Raw genomic sequence first — 24,809 nt, 5'->3', positions numbered from 1 at the left:
AAGGGGTTTAACAATGGACAGTCAAATATATTTTTATTTCTGGTATATACCTAGTATGTTAATATTGAAATTCATTTAGGGCTAATTATTTAGGGTACCTAGTATAATTGAACAGAAATACATTTATAAAGAAACTGATGGTTTTTCCCGTAATAAAGAATTCCTAAAGAAATATATGACTAAGAAGTTATTAATTTGTATTGAAGTACTTTTAAAATCCGAGTTATTTCCTGAGACAATCAAAGGTTAGGTGCATAATGAAAGGTAAAATACCTGCTTATTTTTATGGGAAATGGGAAAAATATTTTGGACACGTATTTATGGCATAAATCAATTTACATTAGGTTCCCATATTTTTTTGTGCTCGTAACATCTGCTCGGCTCGAATACATTGGCCCCGTATAGGTATTCAAGAGATCGCCATCTATTTCTCAGTAGGTATATAACAGGGGGGGGTCTTGACTCGTAAACGTCAAAAAATCAGAAATGTACGAGAGTGACGAGATAACATAAAAAAGTATACAAAATCACGAGATAACCTATTTGAAAAATGACAATAGACAACATTTATATAAATAGCTAATTATTATAAAACGTGAAAAAAATCCATTACAGCATCTAACATAGATTATAGTGATATATTTTTGCTAGATTTGTATCTGTAGTATATTTGTTTGGAAATCATTAAATATTTTTTTGTTAAAAAGGGCAGACGGAACTTTGATTTGATTAAAAAAGTGTGTGTAAGAGAAGTAGGATTCGAATATTTTGGTAGTAACATGTCTCACACAATTTTGTATAAGTATTTAATACCGAGTGCCGTTTCCTTTGGTATTATTTCTCAACATTATTCCTCTTTTATATCTTGCTTGTAGCTTTTATATCCTCGTTTGTTTTTTTTCTATGCTTATTAACGAGTCTTATAATTTAAAAAAATAATGGGGTGAATTAAGAAACCATTACCAATCGCCTGAACTCTTCTCATAAATGTCGCATTTTAGCCGTGACCTTTCTGTTTTTGTTTACAATGAAATAAATAAATGTTGGTTATAAAACACTTTTTTTATAAAATTGACATTATAATTATGTAAATATGTAATACAACAAATTTCGATAAAAATACCATTTGACCTGAAAAATGAATGATAAAAATTTAGGCGGGTGGATTCGACTTCCGGCCGCGGTGCTCCCAGCCGGGAGCTAAGTATCACTAGCCGGGAGTACGTCACATCTAGCCTGGAGTGAACGACACTTCTAGCCTTAAATTCTGGGCGGAGTCGGCGATCTTTATACAAATTAGTTAGTGTTTGATAGAAGCTGTTTTCCGTACGTACCACAAATACGAATTAGTTAGTCTTTGGTACTTACGATTGTTTGTAATTTTTGAGGGATGGTGATTTGATCAAGCACTGAAAATTTAACAAAACATAGTGAATATTTTTTTTGTTTGTTTCAATATTACATAAACTTGTCCAGGAATTTGTAGTTTCCGAGTATGTATCTGATACCAGGATGCTGAGAAGATCTACCGCACCATTTCCTGGTGGTCATTGCTTTGCTATGATTCAACATCCACTTAATGCGTGAAAACAATGACTTATATGGATATATCCGTTAGAACTGCATTTAAATCTAATACGAACTGTGGCAAAATGATTGATTATTGTTGCAAATTAGCGGTAGGCACACTTTGCTTACTGTTCTTACAATGTTAATATTATCTGAACTTGTGTTTTGAAGCAAACAAGATCACGATGGCTCCCGTTCCCGTTTCCTCGTCGCCCTTTGACTGGGATTACTGGGTACAGCCTCCTGATACGGTGGAAGTGCATTGCTTTTTGCCAAATAGCATTTACATAATGCACACGACAGATAGGAATTCTACCCTTCACGAACTTAAAGAGGTTAGTATGTATGTGAAGTGCGAAACCTTGGATTTAAAGCTCTCGGGGCTGTTCTTCACATTTATCTCGACTCGATGCGAATTATGGAGTTACTTAAAAATATTGTAATGTTATTTCATTGTTATTCGGCTGAATTTATTTCAGTACATATTTGTAAACAAGAGCGGTGACGAGGCTCAAACAACATCGTAGTCGGTATAAATTGACCATAAAACTTCATTGTTGATCCTCCATTGGTCGAAAATGTTCAACGATTTTAGTTTTCCCTAAACGGATTCTAGAAACTTTTATTACAAATGTATGAGGAGTGACATACCGCACTTACTTTTATTTGAACATATTGCCGTACAATCTGTCACTTGCGTATTTCATGGCGATATATACAAATTTGCTAACTGCAACTGCTCGCAGTTTTGTCCTAGCAGTAAATATGGACAATGACGACGATTATCGATGCCTTTAACCAATTATTATTGTTTTGCAGGTTTTATTACTATTTTTTTTTATATATTATTACATCTTATTACGCCCATACACCAAAATGAGTCATTAATGACTCACTGCGAGTTTTTGTTACGCATTTTGTAATAAAGTATAATATAATTAAAATAAAATAAAAATGTATGCTAATCCAACTCTTCATATGAATTTCAATCTAGGTTCTGAATTTCAATTAATTTTGTTTCCTGTTATTATTTTTTAAATATTTTTCATTCCATCTACATTAGATGTAGTCATATTTTTATACAGTTCAGGTATTCGCTACATTGCACACATACTTGGACAACTACAATAGATCTATTTGGCGAAATGCTACATAGTTTCTGATTAGATAGCTTTTTAATTAGAAAATTTAGACTTTTTTTATGTTATGGTCATACCGATTCCTTAGCGTCAAAAAGCATAATCTTTAGAAAATGTGATGTACCTTCTTCAGTGGTTACCTCTTAATTATCATTACCATTGATTTAGTATAGCATATTTCCCAGTGTTACTACCTATGGGCGATTGTCCACTACCCGGAATTAGACCGTCCGGTTTTGAAAAGTGAAAGCGACTACGACAGTTTATCGTGAACGAATTTACGCGCACCGATCAAGAGCACCGATCCGAAAAAATATGGACAAAAGCGCATGCCAATCCAAGCTAATCGTCGTTTTAAAACGCTCACTGACGTGCCGGACGGTAACATTCCGTGTAATTCCGTGTAGTGGACAAATGCCCTATGGGAGCACTATTGATGGACAGCGACATGTCTTGATTATATTTCTGAAATGCTGTACAGAGTAATTTTCATAAAATACATTATCGCAGTTGACAAAGTAGGCAACCGATCGATCTTAGTGGTATTTAAAAATTCAAAATAGTTGAATTCAAGTTTTTACTGTAATATTTGTTTGAGCCGCTGGACTGATAACCTTGCCTTCATATACCAAATTAATAACAAATAACACGAACCACAACAATTATCACTCTGATTCAGTGCCCTTTGCACCTTTAAGTGTCATAAGAAGAAAATATTTTTGGTTCCGTGGTTTTTTATTGTTTCATGATTTTCATTGCATGCAAATACTATATTAAATTAAGAGGTGTGCTTAATAATAACTTATAATGACATATCAAGCACTAGCTTAATCAATCCTACAGTATGCGATAGTTGTTTGGGCAGGAGCTTTCCTGATTCCATTGTCAGCCCTATAAATAGCCCAAAGAAAACTCCTTACAATTCTCAAAAAACCGATCGACCACCATACCAAGATGCTTTACCGAGAATCAAAAATCCCAACTCTAGATGAAATATATATTTTTAATAAAACTTGCTGATATGTAAACCAAAAATGAATATGAAAGAAGTAACCAGCCAAGATCGAGAGCTACCATAATCATGTAAAAAACAAGAACAACAGCGCAACAACCCAACTTCACAAAAAAATTCAATCCCTACCTGAAAAAAAAGAGGATGGAGAAAGATTATGATAAATTTAAAAAGGAATTTGAAAGAAATTTCTATCAATGAAATAAATTATTAAAATGTTTTTTATTTAAATAATTTCATATATTTTTGCCCAGTATTCAATATCGCGCAACTCAATTTTCTTTAAACCCAGGTAACATTTTCCTGTTTATTATTTTGTTGTAATTCAGACAATGAACGAATTCTTTGGTACAATCTATCAACATTATAAGAGCGTTAAAATTTACGTCAATCAAGTAGAACGGGCACATTTGCTAGGTAGGTATGTCGTAAATACAATAAAGCAGGATATTGTTTGCAGTTAGTATTACAATATTTGTGTTTTATTCTATTATACAAGGTACATAGTTATTACGTATTTTGTTATACAAATATATATGTGTGTATTTATAAATGCATTTCCTAAGTAAAATTGGTATTTTTATTTTAGGAAATATGGGAGTTGGCCCAAACGTATCCTCTTCATGGAATGCTCCATGATATGTCCAAATACATATTTCAATACATCAACCAGCTTGCTACAATAGAGAATGTGGAGGATGAATTTAAAAGATTATTAGATTTAAAACCTTATTTTGGGGTTTTGAGAATCATCGAATGTGGAACAAATAAGGGAGATCACCATCTCAATTCTCAAATCAGTCATCTTATAGGGAAAGGTAATTATACACATTTTAGTATAATCCATAAAAAACTAACTAACTAACCAACACGCCGCTCCCCCCCAGGGGCAGGCAGAGAGAATAGAACGCCATACCACTCTGTCTTTGCAAACATTCTTCGCCTCTTCCACGTTCATGCATCTCCTTATACATACCCGCCGATTGTTACGACTCCTAACCTGACCACTTTCGAGTATTTGGCATACCTGTTTGTGCCATGTTTTTCTCGGTCATCCTCTGCTGCTTTTCCCAATAACATTCGCCTCATAAATTTGTTTTACCGTTCTTTCCTCACTCATTCGTTCTACATGTTCAAACCATCTCAGCACACCTTTCTTAATTTTATCGATAATGCTTATCTCAGCTTTGCATTCCTTCCTTATTCGAACATCTATCATACATTGTTTTGTCGCACATTCTTCTGAGAGATCGCATTTCGACTGCTTTCAGTCTACTTTCATCCTTCTTTTATAATTCATAAATATAAACAAATTGAGACAAGATGTAATGCAATCTAGGGATAATTATTATTTTTGGGGATTATTTAACCTGTGGGAAGAAAAAGTGTTGGATATTTGTATGGCTGCTTTTTAGTGTCACAGATTGTTCTAATTTGCAGCATTCGGAAAACAGATTGAGCTAGAGGGTGTTTATCCATAGGTATACAAGGTTTAAATTAAATAAATACTATTATTCAATAATCAATGTGATGTGTTAAATTTTCAATAAATTATTAATATAGACAATTCTTTGTGGAACTGCATTTTATGTAAAAGAATATAACTTTTATTTTATTTGGTTGTTGTTAACATCATCACATTGGTGACAAGTTTTATGAAATTTTATACTATATACAAAACAGCACAAGAGTTGAGATCCATAATTATACATAATTTTTCTGATACAATAAATTCAAATTAAAAGAAATTATTAGTGTATTATACTTAATAATAATTACACACAAAATAAAGTAAGAGTTGAAAGCAGGCTTGTAAATTATTGTAAAATACAAAGGGACTTTCATGGACCGGCTGGTCCTTCTACGACCCTTTACTTGTCTGAGGGGATCAGGTCTTATCTAAAATGTAAAATTTCCTGTTTTTTTTATTTATTTTTAATTCTTTTGCATTATACAAACATGACATAAATTCAAATACCAAAAATATGAATAAAATATAAATACCAAAAAAGATCCCACAAAGGCATGGCCATGTGGGTAAACAATACAATTTAAGTCATAGTAAAGGACACTGGCAAGAATACAATGGTTATTATAAGAAGTACAACTAGAATAAAAGTGTTAATATAAAATACAAAATACTTGACTATCAGAAAACAAAAATAAAATTAAAAACTTAAAAATATAAAAAAGATAAAAAGTAAAAAGTTAGCAAACATGTACTACATGAGTGATACGTCTACAAGAAAAAAGAGCTTAAATCTGTCTCTTCAATAAACAATAAACAATTTAAATTCTAAACATATTTTATATGTAATTATTTTCATAGTAAACTACTTAAATTCATTCAATTTAATCTCGTCAGGAAAAGGAAAAAAAAGCATATTTCTCAACTCTGTCTTGTTTTATATATAGCGTAAAATATTGTCTAGCATACCAGGCAGATGACAACGAAACCCACTTGCTGGTCAGATAAAATAAAAGTGAAATAACTGTAAAGTTGTTTTTTTTTTTTTTATTCTTATACATGCATAAATCATTTACTTGAAAAAAAATATTAATACGCCTGTGGCCGAACTGAGGTGTATATAGTTTCTTAATTATAATAATAATTACACTAGCCAACAATTAACAACTTTCATTTTGTAACTGGCATGAAAATACCTGATCTTTATGCACTTTGCATAGCTGAATCAAAAAACCAAAGCAAAAAAAAATGTAGCATGTCAGAATTATTTGCTATGGATATTTTTAATTCTGATATTGACTAAAGTTTATCTTATTATTTATGTATAAATAAGTATATATATAAACATAATGCTATCATATTCAATATTCATTAGTTAATATATTTCCACTGTTACTCCATAATTATCAATACTTTTTTTTAATCCCTTAGACCTTAGACTAAAGTATGTCTAGATACCAACTACTATTACTGTTTCTACGTACGGGTTCCATACAAACAATATTATGACTGTAACATCAAAACTTGACGTGATACAAGCTTGTCACCATATAGACTTATATGAATAAGAACGATTAACTTAGTCCAAATCAGTCATCAAAATTTCAGTTACAAAATCATTGTTAACCAGTGTTATTAGCAACACCTGTCCCAACTTCATTTTTCTAACCCCATAGTAAGGAGTTGATCCTAAATTCAGGAAGCACGTCACATCTAATTCTGGTCTTGTATTGGGTAAGTGTGTGTTTGGGAGATAATGGCGTCACAATGTACAATGACTAGATAAGTTAGTTTGTAATGATGAAATTTTATAAAAATGTTACTACTTATTCAATCAAGATAGCAAAATAATTGCTTTAAATTTCTGCAGAAAATCTTTGTAGATTAAAATGAATAATATAATAGAAATAGATTTAATCACATAGTTAACAGTTTTTATTTATTGTTGTTGATAAAAAGGTCAAATAGTCCAGATTATTTTGTAAACTAATAATCATTACAAATAACATTATGGTATGAATACTAATTTTACTAATATATGCAAACCTCGGAGTGGAAATATTTTATACTTTCATATCATTTTTCCAGATTTAACGCTGCAAATACAATAAAAAAATATGAAAAAATAAAAATAACATATAAATATATGTCCGCCTCCGTAGTGTAATGGTCAGCACGTTTGGCTACCGTTCTGGAGGTCCCGGGTTCGATTCCCAGGGGGGGGGGTCAAATAAATATAAGTGATTTTTTCACTAATATTTATTCAATATTACCCTGGACTGGTACCTGAAGCGGAGGGCTGATCACCTTTCCTTCATGTGTAAACGATCAAGATAACACTGCGTTTATATGAAGCAGTGCCCTATGCACCGTTGGGGTGCGGATAAGGGTTTTATTTTATATATGTATATATATATATATATATATATATATATATATATATATATATATATATATATATATAATATGTATATATAAATAAATAACATGATTCAACTGTATTTTCCAATATATTGTTTTACTCTATGTCAAACCTAACCACATTTATAATCTACAAAATTGTGGTTTTTATATTCTAATTTAGAATAATTTATGAGTCAGAATTTACCCAAAATTCTTCTTAGTCAGAGGCATAGCAAATATATTTATCAAATATGTTTTATTCATAAATTAATGTAATTATTTCATCTATGGGAGTTACTTTTTTTATATAGTCAATAGAATAATCTAAATTACAGGAATAGCCGGGTAAAAACACTAGTACTTTATAAATTGAATAAAATCGCATTCAACACAACGACTCAAAAAAATCATTGCAATTACACAAGGCGATTTTGTGCCATAGATTAAATATGAAAAAAACCAAAGATTTATTGATTTGGCGTTTAATTTGTAGAACTGTATTTTAATTTATGTATTAATTTTTAAATCAAACAGGTTTCATGTTTGAAAATGCCATAACTAGGCGAAACAATTGTCACAGTATTAATTTTTATGTGTGTTTTTTTTTTTTAATAAAATACAACTTAGTATACTCAAAAAATCCGTTTCATTTAAAAATTAATACATGAACGCCAAAGATAAAAGATTCATTTAAAATTCCTTTCCTTTAAATGTAAATGAGATATTTCAGTTGTTATTCACTTAAATAGCTTCCATATTAATAATTTGTCACATTCTTAAGGATATTGATAATGTTATTAGCTATTCTGGGGCAATTATAGTTTGACGATCAATCCACAAAAAAAAGGAGGAACTGCAAAAAAAAACAATTTTGTGATGTTTAATGTTACTTTTAGATTTGAATGAATTCGACAAGCTGATGAGTTATGAGGTGAATGATTTCCGAATGAAAATGCGCCTGCTGGGGCAAGAGATGGCGGAGGAGCGCAGCCGGGCGACCTGGCTGCGGCGCCTGTGTCACCAGTTCCCACTGCGCCTCGCCAACGCGCCACACCTGCCGCAGACTCTGGCCAACCACCTACGCAATGACCACTTTGTCATCGTCACTAAGATCCAGCACACTGAGGTCAGTCAGTTGCCCGGACCCCTGTATTCTGTATGTACATAGATTTTATTCACCCTAAACTTGTATTTCAACTCACTCTCTGCTTTCTTTTAACTCTTGCATTTTCGAGGGCGATCTGGAGGGCAACTCCCAATTATTTACTCTTTGTTTAGTCACACAAATGCACATTATCTAAATTAAAATTAATATTTCAATAATAAGGTTACCTGTACATTTTTTTCATGAATGTATTGCATATTAATGTATCAAGTATGTTTTGCGTGTTATAAATATCCAACATCCAAAAAAGAAGTCCAACAGTGTCCAATAACATGATCGTGGCGGCCAATTGACATCGCCACAACGTGAAATAATGCGGCCATTGAATTTCTCACGCAAAAGAGCCATTGTTGCGTTGGCTGTGTGACAAGTGGCACCGTGCTGTCGGAACCACATATTGTCTAGCTCCATATCCTCAATTTCTGGCCTCAAACAGTCCGTTATCATCTCGCGATGGCGAACATCATTCACGGTAACTGCTTGGCCGGCTTTGTTTTCGAAGAAGTACGGTCCGATGACACCGCCAGCCCATAAACCTCACCAAACAGTCACTCTTTGTGGACACATTGGCTTTTCAACAGTCACTCGTGAATTCTCATTTGCCCAAATGCGGTAATTCTGCTAGTTAATGAATCCACTGAGGTGAAAGTGTGCCTCATCGCTGATGATGATTTTGTATTCGTAAAGTCACTATTCACTTCTGTCTGTTCCACCAACCGTTGGGTATTGACTACGCTTGAAATGGCCACTAGGCTTCAGCTCTTGAGTCAATTAGACCTTGTAAGCGTGTAAATTCATGTCTTTATTCAAAATTCGCATTAGTGATGTCCGTGAGATGTTCAATTGTTGAGCACAACAGCAAGTCGAGGTTGACGACTCTTCTGCCCCACTATCGCGAACAGTAGCAATGTTTTCCGCAGAATGAACTGGGCGAGCATGTACAGGTGTTTTCACATCTCCTACAGACCCGGTTTGCTGAAACTTGCGCACAGTTCTCCCGATTGTGGACACATTTGATCGATTATGCTCACCAAAAAAAATCACAAAGTGCACGAAATGCAATTTGATTGGAATGCCCATTTTAATAAAAAGCTTCAATATACTTAACGCGCTGTTCAATTGTGTATCTCTCGATGGTTGAATTTGTCAAAGACTGAGACAAAGAAATCTCAAATAAAAATGGCAAAAAAATTGACACTAAGGTGTGACTCACAATTAACATTGTGCATTATGGTTGGACCACCCTTTATTATCTTTATCAATATATTTTTATTTTTGAACCACACAAAAGGAAAAAGCATTAAAAAATAACATTATGTGCTCGATTGAGGTTCCCTTGCGATATTATATAATAAAAATGGCGTTAATTATGATAGTTAATTTAACATTGTTATTTTTGCTTCCTAAATACTCATTTTATATGTCACCAAATAAGTTACAAGGTTGACTTTTTTTAAATATATGTGTTTATATATGTGTTTGTATTTTTGCTTAGTGAATGTGAAAGCAGCATTTTATAAATGTTGTAGCAAATATAATATTTTAGGCTCCATGTAGGAAAGATTTTTTTTTTTAATTACACTGATAATTTTCTGCATTTACTCTTCTTCATAACTGGTTTCATCATCATCTTCCCATCCCTTTCTCAATTCACCAGCTGCAGTTCTGTAATTAAAACCACTTAAATAGATATATGTAGTCACTTTACATATGATAACCATTGCAATCTGATATTCACTACCTCTCATCTTCTGTTATTTCATTTTTGTTGATTCTTGCAATAGATGGAATGAGTGCAACGAGTTCTGATCGCAGTATAAACACTTCGTCTTCTTCTTTTCCTTCCATTATGGGGCAATCGGTAATAATTAAAACTTTTAGTTCTTCCAATACCTTAAAAATAAAAACTTAAGGCATATATTTAAATCTAATTTTCTATATTGCTTTTTGTTATACAAGACATTCCACATCAGGTGGCTTGATGGATCTCCGCAAAACAATAATGTAATATGAAAATGTAAAAAATAATTTAACACTTTCAGTTTTTTGTTTTTAGTATAAAGAAATATTACCTTTAGGTTTTTAAATTCTTCTACTCTTTCTATTTTGGATGATCTTAAATTAAGATAATTTAATTTTTTATTTGCCCTAAAGTAATGTAGGTCCTCAATCGGATTCCCTCGTAAATGCAATATTTTTAAATTGACCAGTAGCTCTATTCCGGAAAAGTTTGCTATCTCATTTTTAGCCAAATAAAGCGTTTGCAAACTCGTTATTTCCAGACCTTTGATGCTCCTTAAATAGTTGTAACTCAAATCTAGCACTCGTAGTGATGTCAAAGGATAACCAAAATGTATAGCCCTTATTTTATTTTTTCTCAGTTCCAGAGTGTTAAGTTGCGGCTGGTTAATACCATCGCAACTCGTTATCATATTCTCATTCAATAGCAGCACTTGTAGATATTCCATTTCATTAAGTGCCGCTGATTTCAGAATGTTTCTATCGGCTTGAATCAATATGACGAATGGCATATATGTCAATGTTTGTAAATCTGTTAATTTTAATCGGTTTCCCGAGACATCTATAAAGAGTAAATATTTGAAACGCAGTATTACGTCTATTTTAGTAAGGTTCATGTCTGTGGCGGAGATTTTGATGTATGCGTAACTGCAACAAAGAATTAAGTTTTCATTTTTAACACATCTATACTAAACTCATCGCGCATGTTCTGTTCCGTCCCAAAAAAGTATTAAACAAATGTAACCTGCCGGAGAGTATGGGCGAACCCGGTATCGGCCTTTGGGAGTATTGTAAAAGTTTACCAAAATAGAGGAGTGCTAGGTTTCCCTGCTGGATGCTGGACAAACCTTATCGATAAAGAAATAATCCCATTTTGTGTATAATGCGAGAACCTGTTTAATTTTTTTAATTAAAAAAACCAGTTTTATTTGTGATATCTGCAAACTTTTATTACATAGTTTCTTTAAGTTTTTGTACAATTATTTCTAATACCAATTTCACAATTAAAAATATAATAAAATTCCTACATATTTGTTAACCCGCTAACAATTTTACCACTTTAGTATATGTGGATTGATCACAATTAAATTTTGATTAATGTTGTATTTTTGTTTGTTAATCTATGATATTATGAAAAAAGAGCAAAAAACTTAAATGTTATAATTATGTACTCACTTCTCAGCAACAGTTTAGATCGCTAGAGTTCACTCCCCAACAGGTTGAATATTTATACATAGTACAAGTATGTTTTGGTAGCTTTTTATTGAATTTAGCATTAATAAATAAATAATAAATGTAACGTAGATATACTGTGCATTTCCTTTTATTTCTCAGACATTTCCCAGGACAGCATGTTTGTAGGTAATCTTTTACTTGTAGTGAATGTATAAAAAACCGAATATTATTTGATAGTATGTGTGTATGTAATGTATTTTGTGTTACTTAATAAGTACATATACTGTTTCCTTCCTCTTAATATTTGTGTGTATCACCACCTACCTACTATAAGCTTCTGTTTTACTGATGACACTCAATTTTTGCATTGCCTCTTCTAAATGAAGTTCCACTTTGGGTGGAGATATTTTTTCTTCCAAAGAAATATTATCTTCTTCAGTCTCGCCACTATATGGGTATATTATATTACTAAAGCCGTTTGAAGCATTTTCAGACTCCTCTGCCGTTGTAATTGAAATGCTTGACATCTTCTATTATTATTTTATAATGTTATGTCAAAACTATTAAAACAATTTAGCTCTACTTTGTTTTTACTAGGTTTACTGTTTTCAAATGCCTTTCTTACTCAAGTACTGTCCAGAAAAAGATTTAAATCCCAAATTGTTTATTGGAAAAACAGATACATATTGAATAAATAATATGCTTTATGATTTTTGTTAAATTCATTTTGTTTTAGAACAATGCATGTTACTGTATTTTCAAATTTAAAAAATCTCTTTGTAAATAATACATTTTCTTATTCATTTTATTGAAACTTAATAAGAAACATTTTTTTACTATAAGTGAGTTTGTTATTGTGTCACAAATATGATTTAATATTCCCGTATCAAGGAATATGCATTTTACATTAAAAAATATATTTTTCTTTTTTTTTTGTCTTAAAATGTTTCAGTGGTTCACCAGCTTTTAAGACATGAGAGTATTATCCAGTTGAATGGTTTCTAATTACTTTGATTGGATATATATAGTACTTAAATATCAAGCAATGATAAAATTAGTTTAAACTTAAAAATAAAATTCTCTACAATTGGCCGGGACACCACTGTCTCCATTTTTCTAAGGCATTGGATTGACAATATGCTGTGAAGTGCATTTGGCACAAAATGTTTGAAGATATTTTTAAGAATATGTAGTTAATATCATTCCTTATTATTACTATGATTTTCACAAAAAAATTATATTTTTAGTCAACATTCACATTCCAAGTAAAGTACACCATTACGCCTGGAGAACTATTAACGACCATTTTCAAGAAGAAATCGAGCATGCTGAAGAATCGCGGGGACCAACAGGATTTTGTACTGAAGGTTTGCGGGAGAGAAGAGTATCTGGTGGGAGATTATCCACTGGTCCAATTCCTCTACATCCAAGAGACTCTTTCAGGGGATGGGGTACCTGAAGTAGTACTTTTACATGCTAATTCTGTACCAAGTACGTACAAAAACTACACTGAACCTTTTTTTTACATAAAAATAAAATTAAGATAAATAAAAATAAATTTTCATACATATATATAAGTATATATGTATATATATATATATATATATATATATATATATATATATATATATATATATATATATATATATATATATATATATATATATATATAATTTATTATTAGATTAAAACCAATATTTTTAGCTTTTCCACTTTTTTATTTGACCAGCGACCGGGTTTCGTCGTTACCGACATCATCAGACTGGTGAGAGGCTTTACAAATTTGTATGTTATATATAAAAGAAGGCAGGAGTTGATAACCATGATTTGATATAATTTTATGAGAAATTAATTTAATTTTAGTGAATTTAAGTATTGTATGATATTTTAAATATTATTTTTACATAAAATACAAATCTATTTTAACTTTATATAAAATCGTGCTTTCAATACAAAAAACCTTTTTAAAAATAATATTTAAAATATCATACAATACTTAAATTCACTAAAATTAAATTAATTTCTCATAAAATTATATCAAATCATGGTTATCAACTCCTGCCTTCTTTTATATATAACATACAAATTTGTAAAGCCTCTCACCAGTCTGATGATGTCGGTAACGACGAAACCCGGTCGCTGGTCAAATAAAAAAGTGGAAAAGCTAAAAATATTGGTTTTAATCTAATAATAAATTAAAAATGCAATTCCATCACGAAGTGTCAGTGGATAATATAAATATATATATATATTTATATATATATATATATATATATATATATATATATATATATATATATATATATATATTTATATATATATATATATATATGTGTATATATTATTAGCCACTCGCAGAACTTAATGTTTGATACAATTACTTCAAAATTAGTACTTTTTGATGTAAGAACAATGTGAATATTTATAAGCGTTTAATGAATTGTTCAAGTTTGTAAAAATACTAACACATTTATGAAATAGCAAACTATAAAAATTTCCTTATTACCCCAAAAAATTCATCTTTACCCCATTTGGGGTAATTTACCCCGGTTCCCCGACCGCTGGGGTAAAGGGACTAGTTATTGACCCTTTATGTCGACCGAATTGATAGAAATACCTTTCCCGTTCTAAGTGTGTTAATGCGGGGTATTCTTCGTCAACAAAATAAACAGTTGTTTGTAACATCGCCTTAGACATACAGTTTTTATCATTTTACAAGCGAAATTAGTCTTTATCATTGTTTTATATTAATGTTTAAACCTTAAATTAACTTTTTGTACATTTCAGTTGACAAAGTCCACGTGGACAAGGTTTCTCAGGAAGACAATCCGGCCACTAGACCCTCATCTTCGACACTGACTCTTCGCAAAAAGGGTAAAAATGTGTCATCATGGGATATCAAGGATCCTTTTACCTGTAAAATTCAAGCAATATGCAATTTAAATACTGATACTACCAGAACTGTTGAGGTAATTTTCTTAAATAATTATTTTGGATTGCTCAATTATTTTTTTGCTCTTTTCTTGTGATTTTTGAACTTTTATAAATTATGGAGAGCTTTATATGGAAAAAACATTAAAAAAAAATTATCAAAAATTTAATTGCCCAGCTTATTTATACTGTGCTTTGAATGTACAGAAAGTGCACTTTTTTATAAATATCATTATTAAAATCAATAAAATACTGTTTTCCAGCTTGGGATCCAAGGAGGTATATTTCACGCTGGCAAATCTATATGCGAATGTCAAAAGACAACTGAACAGACTGCATCTAAGGAAGGAAACGCAAGTTGGCAGGAAGATTTGACATTTCCTCTAGAAGTATGTAATATTCCCCGAATGGCTCGATTATGTTTTGTTGTCTATGAAATTTCGAAAACTTCTAAAGGACTTAAAAGCAAACGGATGAAAGACTCAATGAAGGTATGTGATGAAAAATGTTACATTTCAAATCTAGACCTTGTTTAGATTGATTTTAAACACTCATTTATCATTCTTTGTGAAATTCTTAGGAGCTGTATATAAACCCATTGGCTTGGGTCAATACAACAGTGTACGACTATAAAAATCAACTCAAGACAGGAGCAATGACACTATATATGTGGACCTATGCGCAAGACATGCAAAATGCAGATCTGCTACACCCGCTTGGTACAGTTGTGTCCAATCCTAATATTGATCAATGTGCTGTTCTCACAATTGAATGCAGCAAGTAAGTGTATTTATCTAAAACAATTCATTCGCTATACCGTGTCAAAAATATCTGTACTTTTGCCGTACTAATGTGCAAAGCCGCAAGTTAAAAATAGTTGTTTTGAGATAAACGAGTTTGAAAATTATGCTTTTTGCCAAAACATGTATCAAATACAATTTTGCGGCTATTTGGATAATGAATATTTCAGTAAAGGAAAGAGAGACCAAAATCTGTGGTTGAATATGATAGAGGCCAGTTATAAGAATGCTTTGAGCTGTGTTAAGCCAAAGAGCTGCAACTTGAGTTATGGCTAGTTGCCTTTACACATTAGCGTAACTCATCTTTAGGTTTGTCAACCAGTTTTCTGCAAGTATGACTACAGTCGTGTGGTTAAAGTTTGGCCTCGATTGTGCCATTTTCCTTGTTCATATAAGCTTGGTTTCATTATTATGAATGTTTTACATATTTTTGTTTGTGTATTTCAGTTATAGTCAAAGTATTACAATAATATATCCGCCTGATGAAATTGTTCGTGAGTGTGTTGACGAATACAATAATTGTGATTCACCAACTGCTAGTGATTTATCAGTGGATTCCGATAGTTTAAAGCAATTGCAACTGGCAGCGGAAAACGATCGTGATTTCCATGAACAAGAAAAAAAAGAAATTTGGGCTAGAAGGTTTGTTATTTTTTAAAAACCATGTAAATTTTTTACTGAATTTTTTCTTATTGTAACTGTTCATTTTGCATTCCACAAAATATCACTATTGTTATGACAGATTCAAGATAATAAATCATTAAAATGACAACACTGTCATTGTAGCTGAACAAAATATCTAGCTGATTCAGGATTTGAATTTGTGATTTGAATGGTATCAAGAGATTCTCTTGATACCAATCAAATGGTATCAAGAGACTCTTATTCATAAAGTAGTTCAATGGACACTTTATGTAAATTTTTTTGTTGTTGTTGATGATTACTAAAACAACTCGCACACTTGGACATTTTTGAACCAAACATATTTTTTAGTTGCTTTTTAGGCATCATAAAAATATATGAAATTTAATACAAACAATATTTTCAGATATAATATTTTTCAACCATATAATTTCTTCAATTAATCAATTATAACTTTTTTTCTAAAGATATAACTGGGTGACAAGCATAGTTCTTATTTCCTCCCAATTGGGAGACAGGAATTTGACAACCATAGCAGTCATAACTGTGAATGTGTTAAAATTTAATGGTCATGTTACCAGACTATTTATCTCCATGGATAGAGAATTTAATGACATCAGATAGCTCATAGTTGAAATCTTAAGACATACATTTATTTGACAATATTGAGCACTAAATTGGTTGTTTGTCCAGGGAATACTTCCGAACCCAGCATCCGCAGTTACTCCCCAAGTTGCTGATGTGTGTGGAGTGGAACAACAGGATGGAGGCGGCCCGGGCCACTTCGCTGGTGGGCAAGTGGCCCCCGCTCCCGCCAGCGCGGGCCCTCGAACTATTGGACTACGCTTACGCTGATCGAACAGTTAGGAGTTTTGCTGTCAAGTGCCTTGAAATGATAACGTAATAAACCTATTTTTAATTGTATATTGCCCCTTGGTTTCTGATTTTATTTTATTAAATAAATGTTCATTATTTATTTTGTCTTTCCAGAAATGAAGACCTTTCATTATATCTTCTACAATTAGTGCAAGCTCTGAAACACGAATCGTATTACATGTGTGATTTAGTTGTGTTCCTATTTAAAAGGGCACTGTCAAACCGAAAAATTGGACATTTTCTCTACTGGTATTTGAGGTGAGTACATTTTTTTTTATGTGAATGCTAAGGGATAAATATATCAATTTTCACCTGCATACTACCCTGATTTCTAGTATATTATTTCATTAACAGATAAAAGCTATAACAATAATATAATAGAAATAGCCGTCTTAAAATATGCCCAAATTTTTACTAACATCCAATGTTGTGCTGTTGGTTACATTATTTTCCCTTGAAAGCGAAGAAGCTGATGTAATCTGAATACCTTGTACCATTCCTGGTGATTCTTTTAGTATTCAATTTTTTTTTAGTTTCTTGTTAAAATAGATAAAAACTAAAAACTCTTATGTTTCTTATGTTTTCAGATCCGAAATGAAAGTGTCTTCTGTATCGGTCCGGTTTGGATTGATACTAGAAGCATATTGTCGAGGTTGCCAAGAACACCTGCAATCCTTATCCAAACAAAATGATTGTCTCATAAAGCTAATAAGTAATTATGTTTTCATTTCCTACTCGCAATTACCCGCAATTGTCCGCCTCTGAATTGTAATGGTCAGCACTCCCGGCTACCATACTGGAGGTCCCGGGCTCGATTCCCAAGAGGGGTCAAATAAATTTAAGTTATTTTTCACTCTAATATTTATTCAATATTACCCTGGACTGGTACCTGAAGTGGAGAGCTGGTCAAATTTCCTTCATGTGTTAACGATCAAGATAACATTGCTTTTATATTAGCAGTGCCCTATGCACTATAAGGTGCGGTTAAGGGTTTGAAGAAGGTGAAGGCTCGCAATTACAATTAGATTTTAGCTCTTTGTGCAACGCCTTCGAGGTGATAATTCACTAAAATGGCGCTTAACAAATTATCCAATTAACGATGTTTCTTTAATTTTGTATGTATTTTTTCGTAACATTTTACTATATTTCATCTCAATTTTTTATTCACTGTATTTATTTACTTATATGAAATTTCAGGCACAAGTGAAATGATTCGACAGAGGCGGGACATCCACAAAGCGCGCTCCTTCTTATCTGAATATTTGGCAGAACCACATTCTATGGAAGCTCTCAGCAGTGTGGCTAGTCCACTTGATCCGAGCTTTAAATGCAAAAGCATTAAGTAGGGAATCCCTCAAATCAGTTTTATTTTTTATTTTAATTCCTCGCTTTCAGTAATTGCCAATAATTTGTTACTTTTTTTCCTATAGAGTGGATAAGTGCAGAGTCATGGACAGCAAAATGAGGCCATTGTGGTTAGTTTTTGAAAACCAAGATGTTTTTGGTAAAGATATTTCAATTATTCTCAAGAACGGCGATGACTTGAGGCAAGACATGCTGACCTTACAAATGCTCCGTATTATGGATAGGCTGTGGAAAAATGAAGGCTATGATTTTAGGTATTTTCAATTACATTTTTTTCATAATTTAAAAAAATTATGCGTTTGAATAATATTTACCGAATTTGCGGATTACATTCCAGAATGAATCCCTACGGCTGCATATCGATGGAGCACCGAGTAGGAATGATTGAAGTAGTATTGGAAGCGGAGACTATTGCGAACATCCAAAAAGAAAAGGGTATCTTTTCAGCAACATCTCCATTCAAAAAAGGAACAATAATGAGTAAGTATTACTTTCTTCTACTTGAACCATTTTATTTATTTGGCTCGACATGGTAAAAGTATTTCTAACGAGGTATTAGGGATTTTTTTATTAAAAAACATTTTTATTTAAATCACAAGACAATCCGCACTATGGTTATTGTAATTTGTAATGAAATAAAGGAGATATAAAACAATTAAAAATCTAAATTTCTAAGCTCTCTCTTGAAACAAGTTTACTAAGAAATGACATCCGCAGGTTGGCTACGCGATCACAACAATACAGAAGATGCTTTGAACAAGGCTATCGAAGAGTTCACCTTGAGTTGTGCAGGCTACTGTGTAGCTACTTATGTGCTGGGCGTTGCCGACAGGCATTCCGACAACATTATGGTGAAGAAAACGGGACAGGTAAGGACAATACTCCCACTAAACATCAAATGGCTGCTTCAATTCTGTACTAAGAAACGTTCCGGTAGATTCCTTTGATCAAGGAATAAACCTTTGAATGTAAACTCACGTAATATTAGGGATATTATAAATGTGTTTGTAATTTTTTTTTCAGTTATTTCACATTGACTTTGGTCATATTCTGGGACATTTTAAAGAAAAGTTTGGATTCCGGCGAGAGAGGGTTCCGTTTGTATTAACATACGACTTTGTAAATGTCATCAATAAGGGGCAGAACTCGAAGAAAGAGGCCCTCGAATTCCAGATCTTCCAGAAACATTGTGAAACTGTAAGTTATTTATTAAAATGTTGGAATTGAACATTGTGAGCAATGTATTTTTAAAGACTTTTATTTTATTTTAGTGCGCTTATTATACTGATTTTTTTTATATATTAATAAACAGACTCGAATACATGCATTGATATACATAATTTATTTTTAATTTGTTCTAGGCCTTTATGATACTCCGGAAACACGGGAATTTGTTTCTCTCCCTGTTTGCGATGATGATATCGACTGGTCTTCCTGAACTGAGCTCTGAAAAAGATTTAGCCTATCTACGCGAAACATTGGTAAGTTGATTGGGAGTGTAGTATGTACATGCGTGCAATATATTTGTTGTACTTACCTTATTAAAAGTACTAAAAAATGTTAAGTTAAATAAATCAAACGGGTGGCTCAAGCACGCCATAACTACTAACGAGTGTGATACTATGAAGTACATAATGATCTGATCATTAGACATTGAGTAGTTCTTACCGAAACACAAGTAACTTGAGTCATTCTGCCAAGGTAACCAAACTTGATCATCATGCCGTAGTAAAATTCCTCACTAAAGAAAGAATATGCCAGAAAACTATACATGAAGAGATGTTTATAGAAATCTACTCGTTCATTGTCGAGACTTCAAATGTAGTCCAGTGAATTCAAGAGAGGCAGAAATAGTATTTAAGTTGATGAGTGGGCTGGTCAGCCAATCAAATCCAGTAATGTAGAAAACATTTTAAAAACATATAAACAAATTGGAGGATGCAAGAATGAAGGTGAAAATGATAGCTGAGATCCCTGACCCTTTCACTGATACTTTTGTCCATTGACCGCCTTCACATGCCAAAAGTGCAAGACGGATGCCGAAATTCCTCACTCAACTTCAAAAAACTGGAATTCTCAGTGAATTTTGCTAATTGATTACAAGAAAAAGGATGTTGATATTACCAGAGAATACTACTCTAGTATTCTACACCAATTAAGTGGGGCAATCAAAGAGAAAAGGCATGAGAAATTAGTCAGAGAAATCCTGTTCATTCACTTTAAAACACCACCAACGCACAAAGCTTAAATTGCTAATGGTGCATTTCCTAAATGTTGTATCATAGAAATCAATCGCCTACCGTATCATCTAGACCTGGCATTTGAGTGTTTTTTTCCTGTTCCTTAATATACCTCCGTGTAAAATGATCCGAGGATAATGACTTATTTAAGGCAGCAATTAATGAGCCTTTTGATGCCCAACAGGAATAACAAAAAAATTGAGGGGTTAAATAAATTGATGACTAAAACTAAAATATAAATTATAAATTTAATTATCTTCCCGTACCGACAATATATTGAACGCTCTTCATATTTTCGGCTTCAATGTTATATTATTTATTTTATCATTATAAAAATTCAATTGTTTACATTGTCCATCTGGCTACAGAAAATGATATAAGTTGCTTGAAATATTATTTTAGTGTTATTATTTAGAATGTCTAATTTACTCGTGGTAATTTGAACAATATAGCAACTGGTGGTTTTCAGGTGTTGGATCTATCTGAACAAGAAGCTCTGTTTCACTTCCGCTCCAAGTTTGATGAGGCCCTTAGTAATTCTTGGAAGACATCGCTGAACTGGGCGTCACACAATATTTCCAAGAATAACAGACAGTGATATTTGCTAGCAGTCAAGTACTTCTAATAACGATAAATTGTAAAGTAATGTCACCTCATCGGCCAGCGAGTGCTTCCATTTTCACTTTCACACTTCCATACAAACTCGAGGAGGCCCTCAATAACTCTCGGAAGACATCGCTGAACTGGGCGTCACACAATATTTCCAAGAATAACAGACAGTGATCTTTGCACCCCATTGGCCAGCGAATGTTTTGGTTTTTTTATTTTACACTCGTAACTTTTGGGTATCCAAATTATTGCCAGTGATAAAACACTAAAGAGTAAAGTAAAAGCACTGAAACATTAAGCTTTTGTCACATTACAAAGTAACTTCATCAGTCTGCAGGTGCTTATATTTTTACTTGATGATACGCTATTGCAATTTGTATTAAAAATATTGTGATCCTTGCAACAAATCACTGACCGAATGGTTCATCCTTAATTGGAATGCTGGTGAGGATTTTGTAATATGCTGTTTGGCTGTAAACATTTGGAATTAATTTGTATGTATACCGCAGACTCGCATAGGGAGTTAGATCACTCGGTTTAAGAATAATATGTATTTATAGAACAAAAATAACTAAGGGTAATTAAGGTTCCAGTAAGATTGGATAATACATAGTGCAATCCAGATTTATGACTTGGATAAAGTATCATACTGTTTATAGTAGAGCAGGTATCCTATATGGCGTTAATATACAACTTATATTTTATCACCTCTATTATTTATTCAGTTTGTATTTATGAAATTTGTAAATTGAGTCTTAGGCGCACATTATTAAATATCATTTTAGTACATAATACATTTTGTAAAAAGTTCTTATTCTGTTGTTTTATTTATAATGTACGGCTAAGTAAATTTTCATTTGATTTATTTATACGAGGATATGAAAAGTAAGGTCGGCAATTTTTTCGAAATTTTCTCCATAATCAATGAGATTTATTGCCAATGTTTATTACATGGTTAGAGAACACATAAACATACAGCTAATTTTCATTGTATGTAGTCGCCTTCGCGCTCGATGACTTTCCGCATCCGGGAGGCGAATTTTTGTTTTCTCTTCACGAAAGGTAAGAACTGCTTCTTGAACTTCCTCGTCGTTTGTTATACCCTTGGGCATGAAAGCGACCAGCAGGACACCTATTCTGTCCCAAAAGACGGTTGCCATAATCTTAGCTGCTGATTTTTCTTGCATAAACTTTTCGAGTTTTGGTGAGTCCGAATGTTTCCATTGTTTTGACTACTCTTTCATGTGTAATAATGGGCCTATGTTTCGTCTCCTGTGACTAAAGAGTTAAGAAATTCTACTGAAACAAAATGCTGGACACACTCAACGCGCTTGCGCTTTTCTATACAACAGCCTGCCACTGCGCTCTTCGTCATGAACATTTAGACGGTCAGCAGAAAATTCTATGCGCCACTTCCGCACATTTTTCACGTCAATGCCCTTTGGAACGTACACTTCTTCCAATTGGTGATGAATTTCAATGGGACCAACCTTCTTTGCATGAAAAACTTAATCATAGAACGCAGTTAGCATTTGGCGTGAGTAACAATCGGAACGTCCACCGCAAATGGCTGCTGCGCCGACACTGAGCTTGCTAGCGAGATGCCGTTTGTGCTGCGGGGTGGAGGAAGGACCAACAAACACGATAGTGTTGCCAGATTCTGCATAGCGCTGCGTCCGACGACGCGCGGGCCTTGGAGACCTTACTTTACATGTGCTCCTCGTATTGTATAAAGATTTTTATTAAGCCATAAAATAATTAACTTTTTGGACTAGCAAAAAAGGACAAATAATCCTATATTTGGGAATCCAAAGGATTATTTTTCGCAGTGTATGTATAAAGTAATACGAGGTTCTCTTCTAGCAAATGAATATGAATATGTTTCATATTTAATTTGTGACTTCGACCCTTTAGAATTTTTACCATATTTCAGTCCAAAATCATCATGAAATGTCGTTGTTCTGTCATCTCTACATGAATCGCAATAAAAAAAAGTCTCAAAACATTTGAATACTTCTGTGAAATTGCTGTAAAATTGTCTATTTCATGTTTATTTTCTTTGTTTTAAATATTATTATAATTTAAAATCAGATTTTGGACACAAAAAGTCAATGATATCTTTCTCCATCTAAATATATTTACTTAAATTCCAATTGTGATACAATTTAAATAAACAAAACTAAGCAAACATTATTTGTGTCTAGAATAGCACCTGATTTCACGCAATAAAAATATTAATTTATTTTGCAATATATGTTTTAAAAGGTGACCATTTTTTTCTGTGTAAGCTTATGCAGGATGGTTCAAGAATTTAGGACTGACAATTTGAATTTAACACATTGTTGTCGGGCGGATCTCCGCGCTAATTAATGCCAGGAGCGGGTGTTTTTTTACGATTTTAAAAAAAAATTATGCATTTGTGTGTAAATCATCATATCTCAAAATACTTGATATTTTGTGAGGAAAGTTTCTGTGTAGTATTCACTGTACATAGTAGCGTATAACATACGTATTATTAGGTACATATAATGTTTGAAAATTTATTCATAAAATACAATAAATTACATAAAATACAATATTAAAATATTATACTCCCTAGTCCGCCTCCGTAGTGTAATGGTCAGCACGCTCGACTACCGTTCTGGAGGTCCCGGGTTCGATTCCCAGGGGGGTCCAATAAATATAAGTGATTTTTTCACTCTAATATTTATTCCATATTACCCTGGACTGGTACCTGAAGCGGAGGGCTGATCACCTTTCCTTCATGTGTTAACGATCAAAATAACACTGCGTTTATATGATGCAGTGCCTTATGCACCATTGGGATGCGGATAAGGGTTCGAATGAAAAATGAATGAATGTTTATCAAATTTGAATATAGCTATTAATTTTAAATATGCATAAGCACCAGCACTGTAAAAGAAAAATCTAACATGCAAGGTGACCAACATCACAATACCATAAGTAAATAACCAAGAAAGCAATTTAGCTTGAAATGTTTATGAAATTTGACTACCACCAATATTTAGCTTCAGTATGATAGTTTGATACCTGACCCTGAATAGTGTAGATTCTCTACATTTGAAGTTACATATCACTTGAATCATTAGTTGTGATGTGGTATTTTGCACTTACATTGAAACCTGTGTACATACGTGCTACGCAAACAACCAACAGGACAATTCCAAAAAAAATAATTATCCCACTTCCTACGCATAAGAAAAAACATTCTTATGTGTCCCGACAACAATGTGTTAAGAAAAAAATGTATTGGACACATCACTTGTATTAAGTGATAATAATTGTTGGCAATATGCATTCTCCTGATATCAGGGTTTAGTTATAATACTTGTAAATATGTACATATTATCATGCTGTATATGTGACCATACAGT

General features: G+C 32.6%; 2 protein-coding genes across 3 annotated transcripts; one reads left to right on the top strand and one right to left on the bottom strand.

Annotated features, from left to right (window-relative positions):
• Positions 1-1,348: 1,348 nt before the first annotated feature.
• On the top strand, positions 1,349-23,985 carry Pi3K92E (phosphatidylinositol 3-kinase 92E). 2 transcript variants are annotated; one of them, XM_088259143.1, is made up of 19 exons: positions 1,349-1,430; positions 1,741-1,904; positions 4,310-4,538; positions 8,488-8,717; positions 13,199-13,442; positions 14,739-14,920; positions 15,146-15,373; positions 15,463-15,662; positions 16,130-16,324; positions 17,018-17,224; positions 17,315-17,458; positions 17,788-17,912; positions 18,398-18,542; positions 18,631-18,819; positions 18,903-19,045; positions 19,283-19,434; positions 19,589-19,762; positions 19,927-20,046; positions 21,275-23,985. In XM_088259143.1, the coding sequence occupies exons 2-19, from the start codon at positions 1,755-1,757 to the stop codon at positions 21,401-21,403; spliced, it is 3,186 nt and encodes a 1,061-aa protein (XP_088115269.1). In that variant the 5' UTR covers positions 1,349-1,430; positions 1,741-1,754; the 3' UTR covers positions 21,404-23,985. The 2 variants fall into 2 exon arrangements, with proteins under 2 accessions (XP_088115269.1, XP_088115268.1); XM_088259142.1 differs by having other exon boundaries at positions 8,488-8,747.
• LOC148310023 (leucine-rich repeat-containing protein 23-like) lies at positions 10,317-12,609 on the bottom strand. The gene is made up of 4 exons (XM_088259144.1): positions 12,276-12,609; positions 10,829-11,423; positions 10,498-10,649; positions 10,317-10,421 (listed from the first exon to the last, which is right to left on the bottom strand). The coding sequence occupies exons 1-4, from the start codon at positions 12,476-12,478 to the stop codon at positions 10,355-10,357; spliced, it is 1,017 nt and encodes a 338-aa protein (XP_088115270.1). The 5' UTR covers positions 12,479-12,609; the 3' UTR covers positions 10,317-10,354.
• Positions 23,986-24,809: the final 824 nt, after the last annotated feature.

The sequence above is a fragment of the Brachycentrus maculatus genome, unplaced genomic scaffold, assembly GCF_059751285.1.
Source record: "Brachycentrus maculatus isolate JH-2025_06_01 unplaced genomic scaffold, ASM5975128v1 h1tg000110l, whole genome shotgun sequence".
Lineage (NCBI taxonomy): Eukaryota > Metazoa > Arthropoda > Insecta > Trichoptera > Brachycentridae > Brachycentrus > Brachycentrus maculatus.
Note: the sequence above shows the minus strand (reverse complement) of the source record. Positions and strands in the feature narration are given on the sequence as shown.